Below are 25,459 nucleotides of genomic sequence, written 5' to 3'. Positions count from 1 at the left end.
GGAGCTCGTCACGAAACAGAATCTCTATCATGGCGAAGCGCAAGGCCGAAGACGACTTCGTCCTCACCATCAGCGACAACGAGGACCTGCCAATCGAGGAGGAAGAGATTGTCGCGCCGCCGAAGAAGAAGTCCAAGAAGGCCAAGTCCAAGAAGGGCGCAAACAAGGACGCGAGCGACGATGCCGACAAGGACGATGCTGGCAAGTGGGGAAAGCACGACGACGATGACGGCGCCATGGACTCGGACTTTGAGTTTATGGTCGACAATGCTGGCGACATCATGGGAGCCGAGTTCGCCGGCTGGGGCTTCGATGGCGCAAAGAAGGGCATGGGCGAAAAGAGGACCGTCGACCTAGATGAGATCATCCGGAGGAGGAGGGAGAAGAAGGAGAAGAAGAACGAGAAGAAGAACGGCGGCAAGAAGCCAGCGAGCAAGACCCAAGACGCCGAAGAGGACGCCGAAGAGGAGGCGGCCGCTCTCGACTTGGACGACGACGACGACGAGGTGCTTGCCGAGGACGGCTTCGGAATGGGCGTTGCTTCTGATGTCGAAGAATCTGACGACGGAGCTGCTGGCGACGACACGGATGCCGACCACGACGAAGAGGAGGGAGACGAGGGAGAGGGAGACGCGTCCGATGATGATTCAGTGGCTACCCCCGTTGACCATCCCGATGACCGTGCGAGCGACTCTGATTCCGAGCAAGGCGAAGATGCCGAGGAAGCCGCCAAGAGAGAAGCATTCTTTGCCCCCGAAGAGGTCGCCAAGCCTGGCAAACAACCCGCCAAGTCATCCTTTCAAGGCATGTCTCTATCTAGACCAATTCTGCGCGGCCTTACCACAGTGGGATTCACCAAGCCCACGCCCATTCAGGTCAAGACCATCCCTATCGCCTTGGAGGGCAAGGACGTCGTTGGTGGTGCCGTGACAGGTTCCGGAAAGACAGCTGCTTTCGTTGTGCCCATCTTGGAACGTCTCCAATACAGACACAAGAAGATGGCGAGCACCCGAGTTGTCATCATGACTCCTACTCGTGAGCTTGCCATTCAATGTCACGCCGTCGCGACAAAACTGGCAAGCCACACTGACATCAAGTTCTGTCTTGCTGTCGGTGGCCTCAGCTTGAAGATGCAGGAAGCCGAGCTCCGTCTCCGGCCAGACGTCGTGATTGCGACACCAGGCCGTTTCATTGATCACATGCGCAACTCTGCTAGCTTCAATGTCGACACTGTTGAGATTCTCGTCCTCGACGAGGCCGACCGAATGCTCGAAGACGGTTTTGCCGATGAGCTGAATGAGATTCTCACGACGTTGCCAAAGTCCCGCCAGACTATGCTTTTCTCTGCTACTATGACTTCATCGGTTGACCGTCTCGTACGCGTTGGCATGAACAAGCCCGTACGACTCATGGTTGACTCGCAAAACAAGACTGTCAAGAAGCTGGACCAGAAATTCATCCGTCTGCGACCTGGACGTGAGGACAAGCGCATGGGATATCTGGTTCACCTTTGCAAAACCACGTACACGGAGCGCGTCATCATCTTCTTCCGACAAAAGAAAGACGCACATCGCGCACGTATCATCTTTGGGCTCTTGGGCCTGTCCTGCGCGGAGCTCCACGGCAGCTTGAACCAAACTCAGCGTATCACCGGTCTTGAGGACTTCAGGGACGGCAAGGTGTCTTTCCTCTTGGCTACTGACGTGGCATCAAGAGGTATCGATATCAAGGGCATCGACACAGTCATCAACTATGAGGCACCCCAATCCCTGGAGATCTACGTCCACCGTGTCGGTCGTACCGCGCGTGCTGGCCGAGCTGGTGTGGCGGTTACGATCGCCGCGGAACCCGACCGCAAGGTAGTGAAAGCAGCCGTCAAGGCCGCCAAGGCTCAGGGAGCCAAGATCAGCAGTTTAGTCATTGAGGCCACCGATGCCGACAAGTGGCAAGCTCAAATAGAGGAGATGGACGACGAGATTGACGAGATCATGGTTGAAGAGAAGGAGGAGAAGCAGCTGGCAAACGCCGAGATGCAGATCAAGAAGGGCGAGAACATCATGAAGCACGAGGACGAGATCAAGGGCAGACCGAAGAGGACATGGTTCGAGACGCAGGACGACAAGAAGAAGGCTAGGGACGCCGGTCGTGCCGAGCTCAACGGGCTGAAGGACACGCTCAAGAAGAAGAAGGGCGGCAAACTCAGCAACAACGACCTCAAGAAGCTCGACGCCAAGACGGACAGGACGGAGGGGCGAGTCTGGAAGAAGGGATCGGCGGAGCGTGCCGGAAAGGGTGCCGTGTTGAATTTCAAGAAAGATAAGTTCAAGAAGGGGCCAGGCAAGCCCAAGAAGAGATAAATAGCCCGTTCGAGTTTGATATCAAAAGACATTTAATACATGCTTTCTTTTCCGTCACAGGAGGCCATGATCAGCGCGGCTTTGGACGGGACAACGGTCGAGCAAACGTCTCCGGACGTCGAATTGGTGTCTACGCGCGGGGAATACAGAAGGGCATGGTTTCGAAAGCTAGCCCTTTAGCTTCTAGCAAATAAAATAAGACTAAATGATATCGAAAGTAGCATACTTATTAGAAAGGGATATAAAAATCAAGACCAGATGCCTTTACCATTTCTGTATGATTCATTGTCACGTTACGAAGTAATATGATTTAGTAGAGCACGCACGTATACGGAGACTTCTGCTCGCCAAGACACTACAGCGGGATCCCGGACTGGTGACGCTCGGGGTTTCTGTCCGACAGGTAGCCCGAGAGTAGAAAGATGCTATATTGTAGAAATGAAGGGAGGCGGGGGGCTGTTCTCTCGAAAAGATGAGAAGGCCAATATTATGTCTTTGGGTGTGAGCGAGAGTGACACGGTGATGTGAAGGGGTTTCGTGTGATTGTCCAGGGGACGTGCACGTCTAACGTCAAAGAGGTTTCACACCGTCAAACGTGCAATGTGGATTGCACAAGAGTGGGATATCACATAATTCATAAGGTTATATAGACCAGAAGCATTTACTATTATTCTGTATGTGACAGGGTAAAGCAAACTCCGGTTTCGACCCGTTCTTTGATCCTCCCTGTTGCAGCTCGAGGGATTACTTCTGGAAGACATGATAACAACTCCCTGAGGCTGTAATTAAAATTTAGCACACTCCAGAACTGCATGAGTTACTGGATACATATCAATCCCTGCCTCAATAGCCAACTAAAGACAGGCCTAGTAAAATCAACAAATGGGATGAACGCCTCTCATACGCTGTCAGGAATTGTGAGGGCCAATCTACAGGCCAGCACGGTAAGTATTTAGAGTGATCAAGATACACGCGTTCTACTTCTAGTTGAACAACGCCATATATTCTCATTAAAGAGTGGATGGCTGAAGTCCAGACATCATTTCATCGGTGAAAAGGGCTTCCATCCCGCCGAGGCCAGCAGATACCTATAAATGCAATCAATTAGAATAGCTTGAACTCAAGTGGGAGATGATAAAAACGTACCAAGCAATCAAAATGACCCCAGCTTGTGATGTCTGCAACGGAGCTGCTAGGACTTGCGTTCCAGTTCATGTCCCCATCAAAAGCTATTTCAAGCTGGTGGAACGTAGAACTTGGCGCATCTGCTGAAGCACCCGCGGCTTGGCCCAAGGTTGGGCCTTGTTGAGTTGGATTGGCAGTTGGGTACGTTGTGTCCACCCCTGTTGTCTGTCTAAGTGCCTCAGCTCGAAGTTCCTCCAATACCAGGCAATAACGACGGGTGAGTGATCCTTGCTCCGCAATAGTCGAAATCTGGACTTGACAAGTGTTTGCTGCTTCCAAATAGGTGTGATATACGTCGCTGGTCGAGGCCTTCTGCTGAATTACGTACACGTATAGGACCACGACGGCCGAGAACGAGAAGTAGAGGGTGAACTAATAAATTAGTAACCAGGAGCCAAATGACGTCGTTTGAGCTTACCCAGTAACCACGAAACATCTGATCCGCCTGGAACAGATCATTGACTGTCGAAACAATGTTTATCGCAGCTTGTAAACATTCCTGTACACTCGCGTTGGTCCTTGCTCTCCGTGCCGCTTCCGCAGACGCCATGACGTTTTGTTGTAGCCTCGCAAAGTTGCTTAGTAGAAACGGTCGGTTGATGAGGATCACAGCGTGCCAATAGGCGAAGTTTAGCACGTTCTTTTGGCGCTGGTAGATGGGCTTCAATAAAGAAGCACTGATACCACTCACTTCAAGGAAGTATGACATCTCCTTTCGCCAGTCTTTCAGAGCGGTCATGTGCTTTGCTGCTACGGTTGTCCTTGTGGACGTTGAAATAGGCTTGATGGAGTACAGATCCCGAAGAATAGCGCTCAAGATACGCGACAATCTAAAAACAGATCAGTTGAATGCCACAGTGATTGGAAGGCGGCCACTTGACCTCACGTGAGCTACTGGCGCAAGCATGAGGGATTGCCTCGGTTGAGCTTGACTTGGTAGCGATCCCGCCAGATCTGAGTCCTCTATATTCGAGGGTAGTTCTTGGTCAATATCATCATCATGGAAGGTCCGCGGCCGGCCAAGAGCCGCACTTAAATAACTGTCGAGTGTATAGGCACACCAGAAGGTGCGACGGCGACATTCGGTCTCAATACGGTCCGAATTGGCTAATGGATAACCGCGCCGGTTGCGATTTAGTCCGATGGCCAATACGAGATGTGCTGTCGTGCCAAACAGGCTCCAGCAATGATTAATCCTGGATTGTCCGAGGAGGTAAAAGCACTGGGCAAGTCTGGCTTGCACGCTTGTCAGACGGATGGAGCCTCTCTCTTTCGCAAGATGATGTTCAGCTGCGACAAAATAACGGGCACTGTCGTCTCCCGGGGAGACTGAAGGCATGTAAACCTGGGCTTGAGCAAACACCATGAAGAGTACTGCTTTCCGTGCAGACGCGTCTTCCAGGTCACGCATTATCCCCTTGGTTGAGAAGAACTCATCCAGCCAATGTTCCACTGTCGGGCGGTGAAGGAAGCGATGAGTGGGCACAGCGAAATCGAAATATCTCTCCAGCAACTTCTGACCTTCATCGCGAGACATTAGCAAACATGATGCTGGGTCAGGCTCTGGCAGTGGCGCATCTCCGAAGGTGAAAATAGATGAGGTTTGAGAGAAGGAAACAGCCTGGTGCAGCCGTTTCTGGACACGCAACAAGAATGAAACTCCCGAAGCTGGGCCAATATAATGGCCCTGTAGGTCAGTTTGTGACGGCTCTGGCGACACTCTTGACGATGTAACAATTGCAGGAGCTGCGTTTGCCTCTGGGGGATGGAGCATGTCATGGCCAGCTGCTGCAAGATGATTCTCGAGATCGCCTTCTACTACATGCGATACATGACTTTGCATTTCGCCAGTGTCTATGCGCTTGGGAGTCGGGGGCATGCGCCCTCGAGTATACGAAGCATCGTATGTACAAGATTCAATGTCATAGCTGCATTGCTCGCAGGGATGAGTGCCGCTGCACTTGATCTTTCGTCTTCGGGTTGTGAAGATTAGCGTCACGAGCCTCAATCCACGAACGATGATGAAGTCGAGTTCCGAGGCACACATACATACCTTTTACATTTGTCGCATGCGCGAGTGACACGACTGCGCTCGCGGCTCCGCTTCCGTTTCCCTGACCTGCTCAGAAGGGATGGCTGGTCGTTGTGATCCGTGTATTCTTCCGGGGGTATGTCGGTGGGCGACATATCCGTGATCCTGTCCATATCTCGTTATCCCCCAATGCATTAAAACTTGGACTGGCGTCTCGCAAATAGCGTCATCAATAAGTCGGATATGACAGCCATGGATCCTTCACCATGGACCTGAGGGAAACGAGGATTCGGAAAAGCTGGCGTGGAGAGATAGCGGGCGGAAAAGCAGGGCGGTCCACGGATGCTCAGGCTAACTCAATTGTTAGATCTACCCGCTAAGAAGTAACTAACCTAGACTAAGTGAAAGTGGAGAATCTGGGGTAGCTCTAACGATAGCTCCGGGGCCCCCGTATTTCGCACCTGATTTCAGCTTGGAGCACATGACGGAATTCAGATTCTTTGTCAGGCCTATTGATACGAAAACATGTTATTATTTTCTATGCCGGCGTCTTTGAGAATATTCAATAGGCAGAAAGTGTGGCGTATCCGCTGAACGAAGCGACATCTATTTCGCCTTTTTAGTCTAGCCGTCCAAACAATCAGTTCCAGATTGGACATCTTCTACATGATCTCTCTACTGTGTCGGTTAGGAGGTGCTTCTCACTAACCTAAGGTTGGTGTAGTCTAACCTTAGTAACCTAGCGAAACCATCAGTGTGCATTACCAAAGCACAATCGACGACGTTGCCGCCATTCAATAATCAGCGCACTTCTAAATCACATGTTCCAGATATAATCTAGCTGACAACTCTCATGCACTTGCTCAAGAATGAAATTCTGTTGTTCCACTATAGCAGGAATCTGAATCCTCGTTGGACTGCCACGCCTGGGAGCCCATGCTCTTCTCGGTCATTGACGGCTCGCGGGGACGATCCAACATCCGCAACCTCTCCGCCTTTGTCGAGTTTCCTGTTGAGTCCTCTTAGGTAAAATCGAAGAACTATGGCGAAAACAATAGTCATAGCTGACATAGCACAATTGACAATGAACGCAACGGTATACCCTGGCGCAGCCGACGCTAGAAACTCTGGTCAATGTTTGCCTATACCAAGAGCTTCAGTGACTGCCACTCACAAGGGTACAGATAAGGTGAGTATATTTGGCAGACGTTGCTAAGAGCATTGATCAAAGCTAACGCTGCAGCGCGCTTGGCCGCAGGACGAGGCAAAACTGCATGAGATTAGATCACACAGTCTCATGTGTGCTTGCCAGGGTGGACTCACTGTTCGAGATGTAGCCGAGTGCGACAACATAACCGGAATACGTTCCGGCTACCATGATGCACATTGCACTGATTCATTCGTTAGTAGATCAGTTCGCGTTCGATCTGTTATTGGGCTTACAAGTATCGCGGGGCAAAGCTAGTAGTCGCAGCGGCAATTATGTAGCCAACTAGGGCTATACAGGGGGGACCCGCTATGTGTAGGAATCGCTCTCCTGTTTTGTCAGCATGCCACGCATTTGTGAGACATGAGATGACAGCTATAAGGTATGGTGGCGTCGTCAAAAACAGCGTAGTGACGTTGTCCTTTCCAAGACCTTTCATCACGCTGACAGTGAGAGTTAGCCTCTGGCTCTCTCGTGTATAGGCCCAAGTTGCTTACGTGGGAAATAAGGTGGTCATCGATCCGCTGGCGGTTGAGCCATAAATGACACCTAAGATGAGCCAAGTCTTGATATCCCTATCATATTGTCAGCGAATCGAACTTTGCCCAATGCCATGAGTACAGACATGAGTGCCAGCTTGAAACCGTGGAATGGCGACTGTTGGCTGCTGTCCACCCAGTCATCCTCACCAATGTCAGCCTCTAGTCGCCATGCGGCCAGTTCTCTCTCCTGCTCGTTGAGCCATCTGGTCGTCCGTGGAAGATCTGGCAGGCAGAAAAAGGCGACGAATGCCACTATGATCTAGCATACGCGTGAGTATTGATCAAGGAATCACATGGCAAGGGCTTTGCTTACAGTAAGCACTGACTCGATGATGAAGAGCCATTTCCAAGCGTGTAGACCCGCGACTCCATCCATATTCTTCAGGATGCCCGCAGCAATCAGTCCACCGAACGCGCCAGACAGCAGCGACCCGCTGTACAGGACGCCAGTTCTCAAAGCCAATTCCTCTCTGGTGTACCAGCAAGATAGATAATACAAACACCCTGGGAAGTATGCTGCTTCCACGAAGCCAAGCAAGAATCTTGCCGCCAGTATTCCACCAAACGACGTGGAAGCAGCTGTAGCACCGGATATTGTGCCCCAGACGATCATGCAGCCTGGCAAGTAGATGGAGGGTTTACCAATCTTGTTGAGCAGCATATTTGACGGCACTAGAAAGCAACATCAGCCATGCGTGAACCTCATCATGGTAAAAGTTCAATCATACCTTGCATGAGTAGATATCCTACGAAGAGGATACTAACACATGTTTGGAATTGGTCCCCTTTCAACTTGATATCCGCTTCAAGACCTGCAAGACCCGCTGCAGCGATGTTGTTTCGGTCGAGGTAGTTCAAAATGTACTAATGGCGGGCGGATTAGCTTTTAAGCCCAAGTCTACAAGCATATAGATCTGAGACGTACCATAATGACAATGAGGGGAAGCCTGTAGTACTGTGAGGTTAGAGATAGTGCGCATAGCAGCCAGAGTTATTATACCTTACAGCCTGACGTCCACTTTGTTTCTAAGCTTCCTTGTTCTATCTGTCAACTCTTCGGGGCTGAGCTCTTGGATCCATTGAGGAACGTTTCTTTGTGCGGTGTCAACGCGCTCGACGGCCTCAATGCTGCCTTTACCATCGTCAGCCATTCTGAAGGTAGTTGTTGGCCAGTATCGTGGCTGGCTATGATAAGTCTGAAGTTTAGGAAACTCGCAATGTGCCAAACACTATATAGTGGGCAATGACCATCTGGAGTATAGAGATGGGATGGTGTTAAGCTTTCGCCCAGCCTTGGTATTAAATAGGTCATTCATGGGCACCCTTGTCTAGCCCTCATGCCTTTTCCGAGTGGACCTCTTGTAGGTCAATACTATACACCAAAATGAATCCGGGGATGCGGGGAAGTCTTCATGGCAAAACGTGGGGGTTTCACCTTATCCGAACTAGCAACCCTTCGAATCGTACAAGCACCCGTTCTAAAGAATAGACATCGAGTGACTACACTACGAGTCAGCAATCTCCGCAACGAAACCATCCAACATTATCCTATTCAAGCAGTCTAAGAATTTTCCATTTGCAATAAGACGATCGGTCTATTTGAGTTGTGCAATTTCAGTTGGAAAACCCAGAACGGAAGCGAACAGATTCGTCTTGCCAGGTCCTCAAGAGCTTCGGGGGAAAAGGAAAAAGCATCTTCGGACCTACCAGTACACGTACCCACACTGAAAGATAAACACTGTCGAGGGGTCTTCGGATAGAACCTTCCGAACTTGGATGAGGCTGGTAGGCAAGAACATGTATGATCATAATTTAAATGGTTGAGCTTTACTAATAATCGTGCTAGCGGTCATATGATTACAGCGTTGCCTCGGCTTTCTCAACTGGTGCGAGCAAAACCGGGTGCCACTTCTCCCATTCTCCTTCTGGAATGCGCCCTTTCAATGGCAAACGTGCTGCGTCTGGATTACCAAAGCCTGTCACGCGATAAACAGCTTCCTTGATGCCTTTGACACCGAATTTGCCGATGAACTCCTGTGCCCTACTCACAACAAACTGCAACTTCTGTGCTTCGTCGAGTGCAGCCTGGTCCACGGGTCGTTTCTCGGCCAGGTCCATCAATCTCACCACGATCTTGGGATACCAGGCCGCCATGCCGTCGATGACTCCAGCCGCGCCGAAGTGAACGATAGGTCCAAGTTGTTGACCGAAACCACTGTATACCCTGAACTTGGCATGGTCGATTTCAGGGTCTAAAGCGACCTGGACATGATGCGAGACATTTCCATGTGACCTTTGGTGATTATTAACCCCATGCTCAATGTCAAAGCTCACAAAATTAACTCACATCTTGCAACCGACAATGTTTGGGTGCTGAGCCAACGCAGTATAAGTCTCTGGCGCGACCAAGACCTGATTCGTAACACCAGGATAATTGTAGCTACTCAAAATTAGCGGCGCAGTATATCATTTCCGGAGTGGTGACTTACATCAGGATTGGTATCGGACTGTTGTCTGCGATGAGGGTGAACCACTCCTTGATATTCTGCTGGTCTGCAGCAACACCGAAATAGCCTGGAACCAACACAAGGCCCCACTGGGCTCCAGCGGCTTTGTAGTCGTGTAACCACTCCAAAGTCTCATCAACACCGTTCGTAAGGACACCCGCCATGATTGGGTAGTCCTTATATCCGGCTTCTTCGAGACCCTTTTTCACCCCTGCAACGAGATCTTTCCTCTCATTACGTGTCAGATGGATGGCCTCTCCCGTAGAGCCAAGTAACACCAAGCCACGAATGCCATTCTTAGCAAGGAATATACCGTGTTCAGTCTGAGTCTTCACGTCAACTTTTGCCTGAAGTTCTCCAGCTGCCTCCTGGAAGAATGTAGGCACCGGGACATAGACGCCCGTGGGCGGGCTTGAGACTGTTGACATGGTGAATGTGCTTGACCAAGAAGTTCTTTCAACACGCTCGGTACTTGAAGAATTCTTTCAGGTAACGGCTTGAACATGTAACAATTTGAATGGTAGACCTGCCACAACTAATTTCTTGCCGAATCCGCAAGACTAGAGCGCCCCGTCTCCTTACTCCTCACTTGGTCGGCACATGAGGTGTTCGGGTCGTCATACCCCGAAGCTCCACTAAACGTGGAGCCGCACCACGGAGCTGTACCGTGGAGCGAGCATCCCGATGTCTTCTTCGGAAAAGCTGGGGCAATAGCGCGGGGCAGCGTATAGCTGGTTATCCGCAATTCACGCTTAGCTGCCGCCAAACGGTACCTCCAGGGGCTAGGTTTGTGTTGCAAAAGCGCAGTGTAGGCACCCGAACCTTGTTGCTCTGTGCTGTATTGGCTCAAGGGTTGTGTTCAGCTCTGCAAAACCCCCCAGTGCCCCACACTATTCAGTACCGCCTCAAGGACTCCCAGCGGGGTAAAGTTCCTGTAGAAGATGACGGTGGGTAAGTATACTTGGCCATCTAGCACAACCTCAGTATACAGGTTCATTGTTACAACCTCGCCATTGAAGCTGCCAAATCACATTTCTTTGATTTCTGGCTGCGTAAGGGACTGCCACTACCTAGGACAATATTCTGATATGATCGGCTGAGTAAATATCATCAAAATGGGAAAGATTGCAACCATGGAATATTTCCGTGTTCCACCACGATGGCTGTTCGTCAAGATCACAGATGTGGCCGGCAACATCGGATGGGGCGAGGCTTCTTTAGAGGGACACACACAAGCCGTGGAGGGTTGTCTCGATGCATGGTTCGAGCGCTATATCGACTTCGAAGCAGAGTGCGTATTACAATCCATTTTATTTTGAATTTTATCGTTTGTCGAACTACTTGTGTTTCTTGAGATGCATTGACTGCACGATTTATCAAGTTCAACCCAGCTAACCGTAAGCGCGGACTCACAGCGATATTGAACATATATGGCAGATGTCATGGCGTACCTCTTTCTATCGAGGTGGTCCAGTGTTTATGAGCGCGCTATCTGGCATCGACATTGCTCTCTGGGATCTCAAAGGCGAGTTTTCCTGGCAACCATGGCAATCCGCACGCCGGCTAACTTTCGGCTATTAGCCAGGAAACTTGGCGTTCCGATCCACCAGCTATTGGGCGGCAAGGTCAGGAATAAGCTCAAGGTATATGCATGGATTGGAGGAGACAGGCCAGGAGATGTTGTGGCCCAAGCGTAAGTTGAATAAACTATAGTCAAAATTCAATGATACTACTACTCACACTTTACAGCAAGGCAAGACGGGAGCAGGGCTTCCTTTCTGTTAAGATGAATGGTACAGAGGATCTCGGCTGGCTGGACTCGCCATCGGCCCTGGACGGCTGCGTGGAGCGAGTCAAGGCAGTCAGGGCACTTGGAATGGACGCTGGAGTGGATTTCCACGGCAGAGTGCACATGCCAATGGCGAAACAATTGGCTAAGAAGCTTGAGCCTCATACTCCGATGTTCATCGAGGAGCCATTGCTGTCAGAGCACATTGGGGGCATCGAGACTCTTTCAAGGCTGTCGAGTATCCCGATTGCTTTGGGGGAACGTCTCCACAGCAGATGGGATGTACGCCCATTTCTGGAAAAGGGCATTGTAGATATCCTTCAGCCCGACGTCTGTCATGTTGGTGGCATATCGGAAATGAAGAAGATCGCAGCCATGGCTGAAGCCTACGATGTCGCACTTGCGCCTCATTGCCCACTAGGTCCTCTAGCCCTAGCCGCTTGCGTACAGGTCGATCTTACCTGTCCCAACTTTGCCATACAAGAGATGAGTCTTGGCATCCACTATAACAGCACTGGACAGGATTTAACTAGTTATCACACTAACCCGGAAGTTTGGAAGGTCTCAGACGGTTACATTGATCTGTTGGACGGACCAGGTCTTGGCATTAATATTGATGAGGAAGAGGTTCGCAGACTGTCTAAAGACGCAAATGCATGGGTTTCTCCTGGGTTCATCGGACCAGGTGGCGAAGTTAGAGAGTGGTAATTAGATTGAGGATAGTAAGATTCTGTTTGATATAATAAAGCCACCTTACTTATAATACCTTATCTGAATGAAAAGTTGTCTGAACCTCACACTTCCTAACCTTCCCGCTTGAGCAATGCAAACTGTATGGGTAAGGCAGAAGGTTTTTAAGTAATTCGTTGAGAAACTGTGCTACATTTCATAAGTAATCAGGGAAGCGCAGAATCTGAGCCGGTTCACCATGGTATGATCTACGACGTAAGTCCTCGCAAGTCGCAAGTGATTTTAGTAGACATGCTTTTAAAATATTGCCACTGCATTGGGAGGACTGGCCACACCACCAGGTACCTGAATCCATTAGTGACATACACATAAAAGATTAGAGCGTATAGTGTGATACTAACCTTCAACGGGACACTGCTGACGAAAAATGACCATCTCCCGAGTTCTTGACATTTCTTTGACAATGCCTCCAGGTCAAACATTTCCCCGATGGGGAGGCCCCAGCCACCCAGGAGCCACTGATGTAAGAGACCACCTCCTTGCATTTCGCCCTCCCAGCTTTCACCTTTCCAGGCTTGGCCTACTGCAGTATGAGGCCCTGCTATGGGTGCTCTTTCAAAGCTAGGTGCGTCACCAGCGACAGCTGCGAATCCGGACTCCCATATCCATTGCAAGACCTCTGCGCTGGGCTCCACGCCAAGGAAATCGGGCGACTCGCGGTCAGGGATCGCTTTTTGTTCAGAAACACTTAGCTGTTCATAGGCCTCGGTAAAACCCGAACGGACAAAAAGGATGTCACCATCTCGAAACGTGAGATTCGCTTCGGAAGCCATTTGTTTCAAATGTGCGAGCGGGATGGAGGATGATGTGAATGGGGACAAGGGCAAAGAGTGCCGCGAGCAGAAAGATGCATAGTCCAAAAGGACACCTCTGCTTACAATTCCTCCTCTCTCGACCCAGGCATTGATGCCAATCACATTAGGATCTACTAGCTCCTGTTGGACATGGCCACCATAGTATTTCTTGGCTTTCTGATATCCTATGAAAAGTATCAATCTTGGTGTTGCTTTGCTGATGCTCACATGGTCTGATACTCACCGTAATGTCTAAATCCATCCCACTGAGAGCTGCATTGGGTATTGAAGTTAAGCGCATCATCGTTCACTGTCCTCGGCTCTCCATTTGGATGCGCCCTGTTTCGCAGCTCCCAGCCAAAGCGCGGTCGGTCGAAGCTAGGGTATGACGGTTTGTCGAGCGACCAGTCCAAAGATACACGCTCGCCACTGCGAATCTCTTCTCTGGCGGCGGCGGCGACCACGGATGGCGTTAACATGTTCAGCGCGCCGAGCGCATCGCCTGGCCCATATAGCCCCCAAGCGTTACCGGGAGGGCCATCGGCGTTGAGGGGCAGTGTGGAGAAAGAAGGTCTCTTGGGTACTGCGGAGGGTGTTGCCATTTCCGCTATGCTGCTCAATAGAGGAATAAGTACTATCTAGCTTCAGAAATAAATTATAATGGAGCGAGTAGTAGCAAAAGCTCCCCAATGTACTTATATAGACTTATGTTAGCCTAGGGAAATCAGAGCTAGAAGAACACCTCCAGGAGAAGCCTGTTGATCAGACCGGTGACTTCAGCGTCGGAAAAGGCCCGTCCCCGCGGAGGAGCTCCCCCGCGTATAATTCGCAACACGCTACACCGAAAACCTTCGACCTTATTTATCCACTCATGGATAACTTTTTCTTCTTCCCTTTTAACGTCGTTCCTGTCTACTCTCTTCTTCTCTGTTCTCTTCTTTTCAGCAGTCCATTCTTTGCTGGAAATTATGAGCTTCAATTTACAAGCAGGCTTGACATGTCGCATACTCCAGCAGTCTTAATATCGGCCGATGTAGTGGTCCCAATAACATCCCTGAGTATCTTCATAGCATTGATCTAAGCCCAGAGAAGAACAGTTTTAAAATCAAAAATATGAAACTGGTGGCTTGGTTGTTCCTGTGTCGTCCACGATCACAATTCTGGTTGGGTTTACTTATGCTCGGAAGCCCTGACGCCCTATAATCAACGCTACATACAATACACCTCTAGCACCAGCCAGCGTCCTTACTCGTGCCGCGACACGCTCTGACTGCCATACCCCAATACTTTCAGTTAACATAGTAGCAGGCTCGAGGCTTATGGCTTTTGATCAAACTCAGAATGCGGCACTGAGGAGCGCTATGATTCTTAAGATTACGCGCAAATTATTGCATCTGTTGCAATGCTACAAGATGCTGGATCATGCTTGTTCTGATCGTCGAGCTTGTTCACAGATGATGTCGCCCCAGAGTCGCTTACGGTGAAACAACTAGGGATGCATCCGGACCATGACCTTGTGATGGTACCCGTCATCAAGCTTAGACTGGACATACGATCACATCAGGCTGCGACCCCTTAAACTAGAGTAGGACCTGGTTTTCTAATAGTCCTGTAAAGGGGTCAAAAGAATTGTTCGGAGGAAGCAGCAAGAGATTTTATCACAGCATGAATACTGGACGTCGCAATTCCCAGATATACTCTCAAAACACACATGCAAAGTGTCCCGAGCCAAGGTTTTCGAGTAAGGAGAACGTGCATATTGCTATCTACCAAAATAGATGACTACACCGCCGAAAAGACAATAGTAAATATGTCTGAGCCCAAGTTACGGCCATCAGCATGGAGATGATAGACGAAGCTGGATGGTAAACAAAAGATATCAAAAGCCTATAACACAATTCAAACCGAGAAACGAAGGGGGAAAACAATATAGTCACAGCTCGAAGGAACCCCATAATGCTACTCTACTAAACGACTGCTATAGTATCAATGCCTAAGAACTAGGCTAACCGTCAACGCTTACTGGTTGACTCTTCTTAGCTCATTTTTAACGGCTTGGGTAACGATAAGTTTAGTTGGCTTTTTGTAAAAGAGGTCTGTTGTAATGCAAGTCAGCGCAGGAAACCGAGTACGAGGCAATGGGGCTCCTACCTCCGAATACTTCCATTTTCTTTAACAAATCTTTGGGATCAGCCAGATTCTCAGACGTGACGAAACCGACAAGTTGTCGTATCTTAGCATGTATGACTGGACCACGAGGGCATGAGTGGAGGCTTATTAGCATCTCAGCAGATATGGCAAAACCTTCAGGAATCGAGTCGTGGCTCTCATCCGCCAAAAAGAACTCGTAGATAATAAGTGACCATATATTGACGATAGGCGTTTCTGGAATCAAGTGTACGTTAGTTCCAAAGAGCTCTCATTTCAAACATTCCTGTCTCCACAGTCAGTTTACACACACCTTTATATCTGAACATTTCGGGCCTGCCAGGCGAAGGGCCGAATTGTTGTTTGATTTCCGAAATAATGACGTCCTGACTCAGGTGTCCTAAACCTCGTTGGAATGGCGAATCGTAACCGAGCCTTTGGTCTATCAGGGGCCGCAGCACATCCCGGGCGAAGTTAAGGCCTTTCTCCCACAGCGTGTCTCTCATGTGCGAAACTTTGTGACAATAATCTTTGACCTGTTCGTCGGTTGCTTTGTCTGCAAGAAGTCGCAGCAATCTGTTCCAAGTTCCCCAAAGTTCCAGTGTCAAAGATCCGCTCCGACTTGAAGAATACTTGAAAACTTGTGCTGCGGCACAGTGTAAAAATATGTCGCTGCCAGCAATGTGTAACCATATCGCCGCGGCTGATATCAATGCTTTGTTTCGATCGATTCTTTGGGAGTGGATTTCTAGTGTCCTGGTTGTCACCAACGCATCGATGTCTGGAGCTGAGAGCTCTAAGCCAAGAATGACTGCCCGAATAGCATGGTTCAGATAGTTGTATTTTGGTACGCGCTCATACAGGTGGGCCAAGAGACATTGATGAAATAGATAATCTTGATTGTCTCCTTCCCCCTCACCTAGATGCCTCTGGTTGGTATTTCTTTCTTCGAGTGAAGTGCTTGATATACTTCCTTGGGGCAATTGTACTTACTTTCTTCTTTACAAATTATGTCGAGAGCGCTTTCAAGTTGGATCCCCCAATTCCAACAAACCTGTGTAATAACTGTGAACTCCTCATCGTTAGTACGGAACTGAAAGCTGCAATATATTAGCACTCACCCTCAGGCTACGATAATTCATTGTGGGCGCTTGTCTCAAGTGGTCTATGACAGCGGATAAGTTGAATGCCCAATGGTGTGAAGGTTCATATGGGAGTCCCAATACGCTACCACGACCGAGAATCGATTGAGTTGCGCGGTCCAAAAGAGTTCTTATGCCTAACAAGAAGATTCAGTCATGCAATTTAAGAAGTTAGCAACTTATGAGGACTCACAGTTCTCATCACCAATCTGTTCAACGTGAAATCTGACAAAACGCAAGATTTGTTCAGCGCATCGTTCACACTGCCTGGCAGTTGCGACGCCCCATGGTGTGCTGCCTTCTAACTTATGGAGGTCGGAGAGTGCTTTGGTAATCTCAGTGCAACATTGTGTCTCGCCCACGGATGCTAGGGGTGCTGTGTGTGGTGCGTTCGGAGTGGGTGAAAGAAAAGGCATGGCCAGAAACTGGATAGTCCCACGAAAAGAATATATAATTTATGTTTTCGTAGATCTCAAGACTTGACTCAAGCTGGTAGTCGATCCGCAGTGTTTGTTTTCCAAAGATGCTGGAAGGAAAGAAAGACGAGTGTTGGTTGACGAAGAGTGTTGATTGACGAAGAGTGTTGGTTGACGAAGAGTGTTGGTTGACGACAAGTGTTAGTTGTCGAAGAGTGTTGGTTGACGAAAAGTATCTTTTGATATACTTTTTCTACTGACTCTCAATCATGTGATACGTTATTCTGTTCATAGCAGTGATTCATAGGCACGATAAACTCGGAACATCACCATCAATGTGGTCGGTGAACAAGCATTGACTCCAACAATTGGGGGAGACCTGATGATAACCCTCAGCCGGAAGTTTGTTCATAGTCTCTGCAATCAAATCTTATCCTCTATATCCGAGTGGAGATATCCTAGTCAACTAAAGTTCCAGTCCTAAGAATATTAGGACACGATGCCGTGAAGTCTAGATTCATCCATAGGAAGACACTATCACTCGATAATTTCAAGGCAAGAAGACATATGATACCTTGAAACATCTTGTATAGTTTTTGAATTACAGCAGGCAACGTAGGCGCCAACGTTACTAAAGGCCGTTTCTGGCTCAGCAATTTAGACAAGCAAATAACTTTCAACCTCTCTTCACCTCACCTAAAACGTCCTTTGAATGCTGGCTTGTGAGCTCTAATAATACAGTAAATGCTCCTAAGCATAAATGTTGGCCATCGACGCAGATAGACAATGAACGACCAGTTTCTCGATAAATAGTTGTCAACGTTGAACAGTATAAAATATCTTGTATTGTATCCAGCCAGTCGTGAACCTCTTGCACATACCCGAGCAACTGAGATTGAGAGATTTCCCTAACCTAGAAAATTTCAAGGGCTCCCGAATTTTCGAAACGAACACCATATACAACAGGATGTACCCTCAATGATTTCACTGGTTTATTAGATATATGTGATGAGGCCTAAGTATGATGAAAAGGAAAATACGTCTTCTCCCAGTCATTAGGCACCCTAAGAACAGCAATATGCGTCTACCATTGTGCGGACACCATGACAGTCAAAACCAATTCTTGCTAATCCGCGAGGCACCACGGTAGAAACAACAGTATGCTTTATATAAGTACAGACATCAGCTGTGAATGGTTTAAAGCTCTTGCGATCTTAGCCGCGCGCATCTGCACCAACGGCTTCGCGCAACCGTGCCAAGCGCCCATCAAGCCAAGCCTTCTGCCACGCCTCGACCTTCCCACCCAATATCGTGCACATGGCCGGATCCAGCAGCACAGTGCCCCTGGCAACTACCGTCCCTTTCTTGAGGAGGATTTTCTCCCCGATATTCATGGTCCCCACCCCAATCCTGTCGATGCGTTTCAGCTCGAGACAGTAGACTTTCCGGCCCTTGCAGTCCTGCAGAACGAGCCGGTGGGTGGAGTTCTTTGGCGTGGTGGTACCCGACCCAGCTGGTCCACTCCTCGAGTTTGAGCCTGCCGAGACGGCCTGGGTCGACGCACTGCTCACATTGCCCTCTTCGTCTTCCTCGCCGGCGGTGGGGAGGCGTATGATTTCGCGCCCCCGAGTCTGCTCGCCACGCGCAATGGCCTCGAGCTCCTCGACCTGCTCCCACTTGCTCTTGGTCAGGTTGTCGATGTCCAGGACCTGGACCAGAGTGTCCATCGACAGCTTTGTCTCCTTGACTTCCTGGTTGGTTATGTTGGGCAGGAAGGAGCTTGCTGATGCGTCCAGGATTCCGGCATTGGTGATGTCTGCGGCCATGAGCCGGGCCTTGACGGTTGCGGTGAGGGCAGGCAGGGGCGGCATGGGGCTGCGATTGGGCAACACACTCCTCACCCATGCTGCCGTTGGGGCTGGTAGCCCTTGGCTCTGCAAGCTCGAGCGGACCTGTGTTGCAACATCCATCGCTGGTTTGATGAACGAACGAACGGTGCCCTTCAGAGCATGGTTACAGGCACGTGATTTGCTTCATAAGAAGGGGATGGATCAACCAATGTGAATAGGGTGAATGTGTGGACCACTAAGAAGCCACGGTTCGACCATATTCAAGACTGCATTCAATTCAAGGCATCAAAGATACGCTGCGGCAGGGGATTTGTGCAGTCATTGGCGGGCCGCCACAGTGGCTGTTCTCGCTAACCAGGGTTGAGCGACCCCTACCTGCACTATATGGGTACCCTACATTAACTCAAATGCGGATCCCTAGCATCTGGGGGGGGGGGGGGGCTGGGGCAAGCGTTGCGGCTGCGGCTGCGGCTGCAACGTCAGCTATTAGCCTAAGGTTAGAGCACCACTGTAAAGTACGGCGTAGTCTAGAGTGACGGGCTGTCAACTCCATGATAGAGAGCACCATCACCATAGCGCGAAGATCCCCTGAACACCAACTGGCCCACCCCTCAAACCAATTGACATTCAACCTCTGCTTCAGCTCCCACGACAAGCACAGCCTCGACCCAGCGGGCTTTCACCATGTCGACAATTGCTTCTCCACGCGAGCCACCGCGCCGCATACCTTCCCAGAGCTTGATCACACCCACGTCGTCCACAAGACCATCCCTCGACGTTCCACGATCAGCAGCCGGGTCTCCAAACCCGAACAGCACGCCTACCAGCACCTTCCCCAATCCCGCAAAGCGTAACCGAGCCGCTCTGCGTGAGTACTACAACCTCAGAAACAAGGTCGCGTCCCCGCCGAGCGTCGAGATCACCGACCCGTTAGGGGAACACCATGAGGCGTCCGAGGTGCCACAGTCCGAGCTGGACAAGGACGGCTTCGACGCCGAGACTTTCGTGAGAGAGAAACTAGACGGGAGCAGCATGGAGGAGGTACTGAAGCTGTATACGAGGACTCTAGGCGAGATTCGGGCATTGGATGCGGAGAAGAAGGCACTCGTCTATGACAACTACAGCAAGCTGATCACGGCTACAGAGACTATTCGAAAGGTATGTTGTGGCCGAGCCAAAGAACGTGCAACAACTGAGGAGCGACAATGCTAATATCGAGCAGATGCGCGCGAATATGGACCCCCTAAACCCGATGGCCTCGACTCTGGACCCTGCAATCGCTCAGATTTACTCACAGGCATCCGCCATCAGAGACGCCCTGAGGGAAGCCGTGCCGGAGTCAGATCCCGCCCAGAAGGAGGCCGAGGAGTTGCGACAAAGAAGAGTACGGGCCAAACAATTGGCACTGGAAGTACTCGAAACCCCAGACAAGCTTCGAGCCCTGGTCAACGATGGACGCATGGACGAGGCGAGGCAAGTGTGGAAGACGCCTCGTAAGCTACTACAGACATGGAAAGAGCAAGGGCTTGGCGGGGGCGACGTCGATGCTTGCATTCAAGACGGCGACTCTGCTTTACGAGGAGAGCCTGGTCGGTTCAACTGGCAATCTGCAAAGGTCCAAGGTGATTGACCAGGAGACTCGCACGATGCCTCAATCTATTAGAGACCTAAGGGGTGATATTCTACAGCTGTGTGACATCAATGGTCTCGAATGGGTCGCGATCCTTCTTGCTGACCAGTACCGAATAGCTCTCCAAGCCAGACTGCTTGAGCTGCTCTTCGAGTTTCGGCTTTAGTCGCTGCGTCAGATAGTGGCGCTCTGAATTGCTGTGGAAGACGGTCGCCACGATTTGACCCAATTGGGTGTGGTGTAATGCATCATGGTGGCTCATCTCTCCGGTGACGAGTAACTGCGCATCACAACCTTTGAGGACACTAGAGCCGGATCCTGCACAGACTGCGACCTTGGAAATCACCTCCTGCAAGTCGGTTTTCCCGGGGGGCAATGCAATCGAGATGTATCGTTGGCCGCCAATACCAGCCGAGAGGTTCTTGAGCAACGTGGACAGAGGCAATGGGGTATCTAAAACGACACTTCTACCATAGCCTGCCCCATCGTGGCCTTCGGGCAAGGATCGGGAGATGGGCTGAAGCACAGTCGACCTGACCTCGGACTGTCCATTGACGACAATGTCGCATATCCAGTCATTGATACCCCCGTGCGCGGCATCCATGGCCGTGTGTGGGCAATACACAGCGACGCCAGCGGCGATCAAGCGAAGCAGTGACGCCTGCATTGGATCCGAGTTGGTCAAGGACTTCAGACCTCTGAAGATACACGGGTCTGGATAGCGTTAGCAAGCAACTTTATCATGATATTTAAACAGCCGACTAACGGTAGCTGATGATGACATTAGCCTTTACTCGCAATGCCTCGTCCACAACCGGTGCAGATAGATCGTTGGTCAACAAGACGATGTTGTCGGTCTGGGCTGTGAGCCTTGCGTCTTGAGCTTGGTCGAGTAACACTGGTCATGTGAGCTTATAATTTCTTTGTCGTAACATGCATGCGCTGCCTACATCCTGTGTTGTCCCATGCACCGTCTGCCAATTCTTGCGGGTAGCTATTCCGTAGTCAGCAAGAGTACTTCGAACCAAAAAAAAAAAATTTAAATAATTAAATTAAATTTGTGCTCATACAGTGCTCTTATTGCTTCAACCACAGCAGTAGTGAACGACGGCTTTGGTGCTTCTGTCGTCATGGTGCTTTTTAGACGTCTTGTGGAAAGTGTTCCAGGGGGCGTAAACGAAGTTGTAGAAGCACAAAAGGTATAGCCTGCAACGGGTCGAGCAATGCAGCGGGGGAGTATAAGGGGCACCTGTTTCAACGGACGTGTGAATAACATGCCAGCTCCTAAAGGTGGGTTTGTTTCTCTCAAAACTTGCGAGGCATCAGGCCTGGTGCAGGTGTCATTCGTCAAGCGTGCTACAGTGATAAAGTCTGTGAAATCGAGTAACTCAGTAACTCGCTCTAGGTTAGGCGCTTGAGCCACCCCGACCAAAGCGCCTCTAGCTGTTAATACATAACTTAACTAACCTAACCTGATACATTCCCCCACAAGCCACAATCAGGCCCCCCCCTCCCCTTGGTCAATGTCAAAAGCCGCCCACGCGACGTCAAGCGCGGGGCATTTTCACATGGAGGGGCAGCCTGCTGCATTTCATCATTGGGCGTCGCATCGCATTACCAAAAACTTTTGGTTGCAACCGAACATTTAACCATGGCTGAGGCAACGATAACTGAGGCCTCTCTGAAGAGCGCCATCACAGAGCGACTGAATGCCGTCCATGTAGAAATCACAGATATGTCTGGTATGTCAGAATGTTCTTTCCTGGTTTTCCTAGTCTCCCCGGTCAAGGGCGCCGCAAATGCGATGACAAATATCGCCATTCGCCGGCGCATGTTTGTCCATCACACCTCCCCGCTGATGCTTACGGCATATCAAAGGCTCTGACCGACCGCTAACCCCGTTGCGACAGGTGGCTGCGGCCAGGCTTTCACGTGCACCATCGTGTCGCCTCAGTTCGCCGGGTTGAACTCGCTGAAGAGGCATCGAGCAGTGAACGCGGCGCTCAAGCAAGAGATAGCAGCCATACACGCCTGGAGCGCCAAGTGCCAGACGCCGGAGGAGTACGAGAAGACGAAGACACAAGCGGGGTCGAAACCGCCGCTCGACGGTACGGTTGGGGGCCAAGTACAGGGCACGGCTGCGTAATAGCAGACGTGGCCAGTTATACGATTACGAACGGCGTCACCTCTGGGAGAAAAGCAGACGATATACAAGCCCACCTACGACCTGGGCTGTATTCTGCTGGGACTTGCCGAGACATAGCCCTTGTGATGGAGAGGCATCATACATAGGCATCCCGGGACTAATACCGGTATATACGAAATAATCCACAAGCTACAATCACCCAAGATTTGTGTACTGCGCTAACTCGCGCTCGCGCCCTTGAAATCATGTTATTTTACCCCTGTCCCTAAAATGTTCTGCTTTTGGTTGAACGGCTACTGGAAGGTGATGTTGGTGATGTGAAAACTAACAAAGACCCATCGAGTATGTATGAAACGCACATCCCTTCCTCCTTAGGAAACTTCGTCGCTGAATCGTTGTGATAACTTCGACATGGCACCTATCTGACCACGAGGAAGGCACCGACGGAAGAGACAGGATCCACAGTCGTCTCCAACTTCTCACTTGAGCAACTCAACCGAACCGCTTTGCTGAAACTCCTCCCGCGTGCTCAGTTCGTGGACCAGGTCTTCGAAATCCTCATCCCCGGCCCGGGCCTTCTCCTTGAACGCCTCGAGGTTGTCCCTCGCCCACTGCGCGTCCTGCCCAGCACTCGGGATCGCGAAACCGGCCTCCCACCCCGCGACTATGTCCCCGAAGATGAAGACGGCCCTCAGCTCCTGGTCTGCCGGCGGCTTGGTGGGGTGTCCCGGGTGCACTATGCTGGACCAGGCGACGTGGATGTTGTTGCAGAGCTGGTTGAAGTCCTCCTGCGTCCGGGACGCGGACGTGCGAACATGAGCTGTTATGCGGTTCGAAGGACGCTGTGCGGAGTTATCGTCAGCTCGTGGAGATGGTGGAATGGTGATACGTTGGCTGTCAATGGTCAAAGAGGGCAGGGGTAGGGATGGATCTCACGGCGTTTCCGGCCACGTAGGTGACCTGCTGTCTGGCATCCGTGATCTTGACGTTGACGAATATCCTCGGGGTCGTGAACTTGCTGCTGTGGATCTCCGTAATGGCCTGCGCGAGGGCGTCCTTCTGGATCTGCGTCAGGGGCGCGATGTGTTCTATCTCGTACATGGGCATGGTGTATATGGCGTACGGAAACTTCCAAATGGGTTTCACAAGTATGAATTTATTGATGTTTCCCGGGTTATCGAAGGCACTTCAACAAACGAGTTCTTTCAGGGTTTCTATTATCTATCTTATGGACACTATTTATGTGTATACATATATGTGTGTTTAAGGTAATATGACGTGCACCTCCATAGTCGAGGGGCCAATACCCCAAATTCTCAGGGCAGTGTGGAGACAGGACTGCCGAAACAAAGTGAAATATGATTGGACCAGGGGATCTGGTGTAGCCCAAAATGGTGTTCGGAAGCGTCTAAAAACGGAAAGTCTGACGTAGCAAGCAACTTGTAGTTAGTCAGCATAAACGCGGATTTTAAACAACGACCGCAATACAAAATCTGACAAACCCACGAGGGCGCACGGGTGTATTGTAAGTCGCCATGAGTTCAAGGAATCGGTAGCTTTGTTCGTCAATACTTTTGCGTATGGCTCTAACTTCTCTCACGGGGCGAAACATCCAAGACTTATCGCCAAGGGCAGTATTGGTGTATAATCTGCCGCTAGGGGCACCCAACTTACGAATCTGGCAAAGATAGTGAAGCCCACAAATTATAGTGAATGTGATGAAATGGGACACGATGGCTAAACAAATGCACACGGACAACAATATGTGACCAGGTCGCTGAATATGGAAGCATATGTTGTATCATTTCTTCCTAGGTATAATATCCCTTTCAATCGTCGCTACTCATAACAGAAATGCTTGTCGAACCTCAAGCAGAGATATTGCAGAAAACGCACCCATGGCCCATTTCATCTTGTATGTGGCCTTTAAAATCCACCGTGACCTCCACGTCCACCAGGACCGCCGGGGCCGCCAGGGCCACCTCCGTGGTGTCCGCCAGGGCCTCCGGGGCCGCCACCCATGCCACCGCCTTGGTGTCCGCCCTATAGTGATCAAAGTTAGTGCCCGCACAAGAAGAGCGGCAAGCTGCGGTAATACTTACAGGACCTCCACCCATGCCACCACCCATTCCACCGGGACCGCCTGCAATATCTGGAGTTAGCCACTTATCTTTTGAAGTTATTCGGCAACATGTTGTCCGCAAGCTGATGTGGCTGGGGAAGAATGACAACATTTCGGCCATTGTACGCTCCATGTAGAATGCGGGAACAAGCAGAAATCGACTCCAGGAATCTGCTTACCTCCGTGGTGTCCGCCCTGCTGACCACCCGGGCCGCCGCCGAATCCACCACCTTGCTGCATTCCGGGACCACCGCCGTAGCCCTGCTGGCCACCCTGCATCGGAGGCTGGCCCATACCTCCTTGTTGTGGCTGGTGGTGATCCTTCTTGTGCATCCTCTCCTCGACCTTGTGCTCAATCTTGTTGATGATACCCATGGCGGCTGTGTTGTGTGGGTAGTGGTTGTGTGTTCGGGTTTTGATTTGCTTTCAGTTATTTGTTTGTGGTAGTGAATGGTTGTGTGTATAGTGACAGATGGGCGAGTATGATCAAGAGGTCGTGGGCAGCGATGTCCTTATATATGCAATCATACCGCTAGAGGTTACAACCAGAACAACCCTCAGCAATATCCACAGAGTGCTTCTATACATAGCTGGAGCTTGGGCGCAGCTAATGCCATGACGTCGAGAGCCTGAACGCGTGGCTTTGTGGAGTATACTAAAGCTAGCGCTCGGCGTCTCCCATATGTACCATCTTCAGAACTGTCTGGAACATCGGCACACTTTCTTTGCTGGCATTTCTGGGAGCACCATACTATAGAAGGTACTACAAACGATTGGGGTTTGATAACATGGAGATCATGCGAGTTCCCGTCGCCCCACCGTCGTTTAGACAATTGTTTAAT

At 50.4% G+C, this 25,459-nt stretch overlaps 12 protein-coding genes across 12 annotated transcripts; 4 read left to right on the top strand and 8 right to left on the bottom strand.

Annotated features, from left to right (window-relative positions):
• Window positions 1-29: 29 nt before the first annotated feature.
• BKA67DRAFT_591175 (P-loop containing nucleoside triphosphate hydrolase protein) lies at window positions 30-2,357 on the top strand (the record flags this gene model as incomplete). Its single annotated transcript, XM_046104683.1, has 1 exon — window positions 30-2,357. The coding sequence occupies one exon, from the start codon at window positions 30-32 to the stop codon at window positions 2,355-2,357; it is 2,328 nt and encodes a 775-aa protein (XP_045962244.1).
• A 629-nt stretch (window positions 2,358-2,986) lies between these two features.
• BKA67DRAFT_556944 (transcriptional regulatory protein GAL4) lies at window positions 2,987-5,905 on the bottom strand. The gene is made up of 5 exons (XM_046102202.1): window positions 5,596-5,905; window positions 4,424-5,515; window positions 3,961-4,372; window positions 3,504-3,914; window positions 2,987-3,445 (listed from the first exon to the last, which is right to left on the bottom strand). Exons 1-5 carry the CDS (start codon window positions 5,745-5,747, stop codon window positions 3,368-3,370), a joined length of 2,145 nt encoding a protein of 714 aa, XP_045962243.1. The 5' UTR covers window positions 5,748-5,905; the 3' UTR covers window positions 2,987-3,367.
• Window positions 5,906-6,067: 162 nt separating this feature from the next.
• On the bottom strand, window positions 6,068-8,337 carry BKA67DRAFT_556934 (major facilitator superfamily domain-containing protein). Its single transcript, XM_046102201.1, has 7 exons — window positions 7,637-8,337; window positions 7,407-7,582; window positions 7,279-7,356; window positions 7,018-7,224; window positions 6,898-6,965; window positions 6,749-6,844; window positions 6,068-6,692 (listed from the first exon to the last, which is right to left on the bottom strand). Exons 1-7 carry the CDS (start codon window positions 7,982-7,984, stop codon window positions 6,463-6,465), a joined length of 1,203 nt encoding a protein of 400 aa, XP_045962242.1. The 5' UTR covers window positions 7,985-8,337; the 3' UTR covers window positions 6,068-6,462.
• An 843-nt stretch (window positions 8,338-9,180) lies between these two features.
• Window positions 9,181-10,258, bottom strand: BKA67DRAFT_533184 (dihydrodipicolinate synthetase; the record flags this gene model as incomplete). Its single annotated transcript, XM_046099661.1, has 3 exons — window positions 9,181-9,616; window positions 9,671-9,763; window positions 9,813-10,258. 3 exons carry the CDS (start codon window positions 10,256-10,258, stop codon window positions 9,181-9,183), a joined length of 975 nt encoding a protein of 324 aa, XP_045962241.1.
• A 687-nt stretch (window positions 10,259-10,945) lies between these two features.
• On the top strand, window positions 10,946-12,327 carry BKA67DRAFT_511760 (mandelate racemase/muconate lactonizing enzyme domain-containing protein; the record flags this gene model as incomplete). The annotated part of the gene is made up of 4 exons (XM_046097421.1): window positions 10,946-11,121; window positions 11,246-11,359; window positions 11,416-11,523; window positions 11,580-12,327. 4 exons carry the CDS (start codon window positions 10,946-10,948, stop codon window positions 12,325-12,327), a joined length of 1,146 nt encoding a protein of 381 aa, XP_045962240.1.
• A 17-nt stretch (window positions 12,328-12,344) lies between these two features.
• On the bottom strand, window positions 12,345-13,927 carry BKA67DRAFT_620042 (uncharacterized protein). Its single transcript, XM_046105467.1, has 3 exons — window positions 13,408-13,927; window positions 12,711-13,348; window positions 12,345-12,654 (listed from the first exon to the last, which is right to left on the bottom strand). Exons 1-3 carry the CDS (start codon window positions 13,763-13,765, stop codon window positions 12,607-12,609), a joined length of 1,044 nt encoding a protein of 347 aa, XP_045962239.1. The 5' UTR covers window positions 13,766-13,927; the 3' UTR covers window positions 12,345-12,606.
• Window positions 13,928-17,848: 3,921 nt separating this feature from the next.
• Window positions 17,849-18,986, bottom strand: BKA67DRAFT_556913 (uncharacterized protein). Its single transcript, XM_046102200.1, has one exon. It carries the CDS (start codon window positions 18,837-18,839, stop codon window positions 18,084-18,086), a length of 756 nt encoding a protein of 251 aa, XP_045962238.1. The 5' UTR covers window positions 18,840-18,986; the 3' UTR covers window positions 17,849-18,083.
• A 202-nt stretch (window positions 18,987-19,188) lies between these two features.
• BKA67DRAFT_204175 (Vps51/Vps67-domain-containing protein) lies at window positions 19,189-20,375 on the top strand. Its single transcript, XM_046095446.1, has 2 exons — window positions 19,189-19,877; window positions 19,942-20,375. The coding sequence occupies exons 1-2, from the start codon at window positions 19,404-19,406 to the stop codon at window positions 20,347-20,349; spliced, it is 882 nt and encodes a 293-aa protein (XP_045962237.1). The 5' UTR covers window positions 19,189-19,403; the 3' UTR covers window positions 20,350-20,375.
• A 26-nt stretch (window positions 20,376-20,401) lies between these two features.
• Window positions 20,402-21,481, bottom strand: BKA67DRAFT_512917 (GTP cyclohydrolase 1 type 2/Nif3; the record flags this gene model as incomplete). Its single annotated transcript, XM_046097515.1, has 4 exons — window positions 20,402-21,063; window positions 21,116-21,247; window positions 21,300-21,343; window positions 21,420-21,481. The coding sequence occupies 4 exons, from the start codon at window positions 21,479-21,481 to the stop codon at window positions 20,402-20,404; spliced, it is 900 nt and encodes a 299-aa protein (XP_045962236.1).
• Window positions 21,482-21,863: 382 nt separating this feature from the next.
• BKA67DRAFT_204047 (bola-like protein) lies at window positions 21,864-22,908 on the top strand. Its single transcript, XM_046095444.1, has 2 exons — window positions 21,864-22,091; window positions 22,260-22,908. The coding sequence occupies exons 1-2, from the start codon at window positions 22,001-22,003 to the stop codon at window positions 22,493-22,495; spliced, it is 327 nt and encodes a 108-aa protein (XP_045962235.1). The 5' UTR covers window positions 21,864-22,000; the 3' UTR covers window positions 22,496-22,908.
• A 66-nt stretch (window positions 22,909-22,974) lies between these two features.
• Window positions 22,975-23,602, bottom strand: BKA67DRAFT_656232 (uncharacterized protein; the record flags this gene model as incomplete). Its single annotated transcript, XM_046106912.1, has 2 exons — window positions 22,975-23,337; window positions 23,432-23,602. The coding sequence occupies 2 exons, from the start codon at window positions 23,600-23,602 to the stop codon at window positions 22,975-22,977; spliced, it is 534 nt and encodes a 177-aa protein (XP_045962234.1).
• Window positions 23,603-24,421: 819 nt separating this feature from the next.
• On the bottom strand, window positions 24,422-24,992 carry BKA67DRAFT_656231 (uncharacterized protein; the record flags this gene model as incomplete). The annotated part of the gene is made up of 3 exons (XM_046106911.1): window positions 24,422-24,538; window positions 24,598-24,638; window positions 24,797-24,992. 3 exons carry the CDS (start codon window positions 24,990-24,992, stop codon window positions 24,422-24,424), a joined length of 354 nt encoding a protein of 117 aa, XP_045962233.1.
• Between the last annotated feature and the right edge of the window lie 467 nt (window positions 24,993-25,459).

Source organism: Truncatella angustata (assembly GCF_020726525.1).
Source record: "Truncatella angustata strain MPI-SDFR-AT-0073 chromosome Unknown BKA67scaffold_2, whole genome shotgun sequence".
Taxonomy (NCBI): Eukaryota; Fungi; Ascomycota; class Sordariomycetes; order Amphisphaeriales; family Sporocadaceae; genus Truncatella; species Truncatella angustata.
This window is presented reverse-complemented; position numbering and strand designations above follow the sequence as displayed.

What these genes read in the sequence shown, in the direction of transcription:
- BKA67DRAFT_556913 (XM_046102200.1), bottom strand. Translation starts at nt 18,839, where the DNA reads ATGGATGTTGCAACACAGGTCCGCTCGAGCTTGCAGAGCCAAGGGCTA.
- BKA67DRAFT_620042 (XM_046105467.1), bottom strand. Translation starts at nt 13,765, where the DNA reads ATGGCAACACCCTCCGCAGTACCCAAGAGACCTTCTTTCTCCACACTG. An exon ending in GGATGGATTTAGACATTACG is followed by an intron (nt 13,349 to 13,407) that starts GTGAGTATCAGA and finishes TACTTTTCATAG; the next exon opens with GATATCAGAAAGCCAAGAAA. An exon ending in TCAGCAGTGTCCCGTTGAAG is followed by an intron (nt 12,655 to 12,710) that starts GTTAGTATCACA and finishes TAATGGATTCAG; the next exon opens with GTACCTGGTGGTGTGGCCAG.
- BKA67DRAFT_204047 (XM_046095444.1), top strand. Translation starts at nt 22,001, where the DNA reads ATGGCTGAGGCAACGATAACTGAGGCCTCTCTGAAGAGCGCCATCACA. An exon ending in AGAAATCACAGATATGTCTG is followed by an intron (nt 22,092 to 22,259) that starts GTATGTCAGAAT and finishes CCGTTGCGACAG; the next exon opens with GTGGCTGCGGCCAGGCTTTC.
- BKA67DRAFT_204175 (XM_046095446.1), top strand. Translation starts at nt 19,404, where the DNA reads ATGTCGACAATTGCTTCTCCACGCGAGCCACCGCGCCGCATACCTTCC. An exon ending in CTACAGAGACTATTCGAAAG is followed by an intron (nt 19,878 to 19,941) that starts GTATGTTGTGGC and finishes AATATCGAGCAG; the next exon opens with ATGCGCGCGAATATGGACCC.
- BKA67DRAFT_556934 (XM_046102201.1), bottom strand. Translation starts at nt 7,984, where the DNA reads ATGCTGCTCAACAAGATTGGTAAACCCTCCATCTACTTGCCAGGCTGC. An exon ending in TCATCGAGTCAGTGCTTACT is followed by an intron (nt 7,583 to 7,636) that starts GTAAGCAAAGCC and finishes CGCGTATGCTAG; the next exon opens with ATCATAGTGGCATTCGTCGC. An exon ending in CTCACCTTATCTGTACCCTT is followed by an intron (nt 6,693 to 6,748) that starts GTGAGTGGCAGT and finishes CAGAGTTTCTAG; the next exon opens with CGTCGGCTGCGCCAGGGTAT.
- BKA67DRAFT_556944 (XM_046102202.1), bottom strand. Translation starts at nt 5,747, where the DNA reads ATGGACAGGATCACGGATATGTCGCCCACCGACATACCCCCGGAAGAA. An exon ending in GCATGCGACAAATGTAAAAG is followed by an intron (nt 5,516 to 5,595) that starts GTATGTATGTGT and finishes CACAACCCGAAG; the next exon opens with ACGAAAGATCAAGTGCAGCG. An exon ending in GCGCCAGTAGCTCACGTGAG is followed by an intron (nt 4,373 to 4,423) that starts GTCAAGTGGCCG and finishes ATCTGTTTTTAG; the next exon opens with ATTGTCGCGTATCTTGAGCG.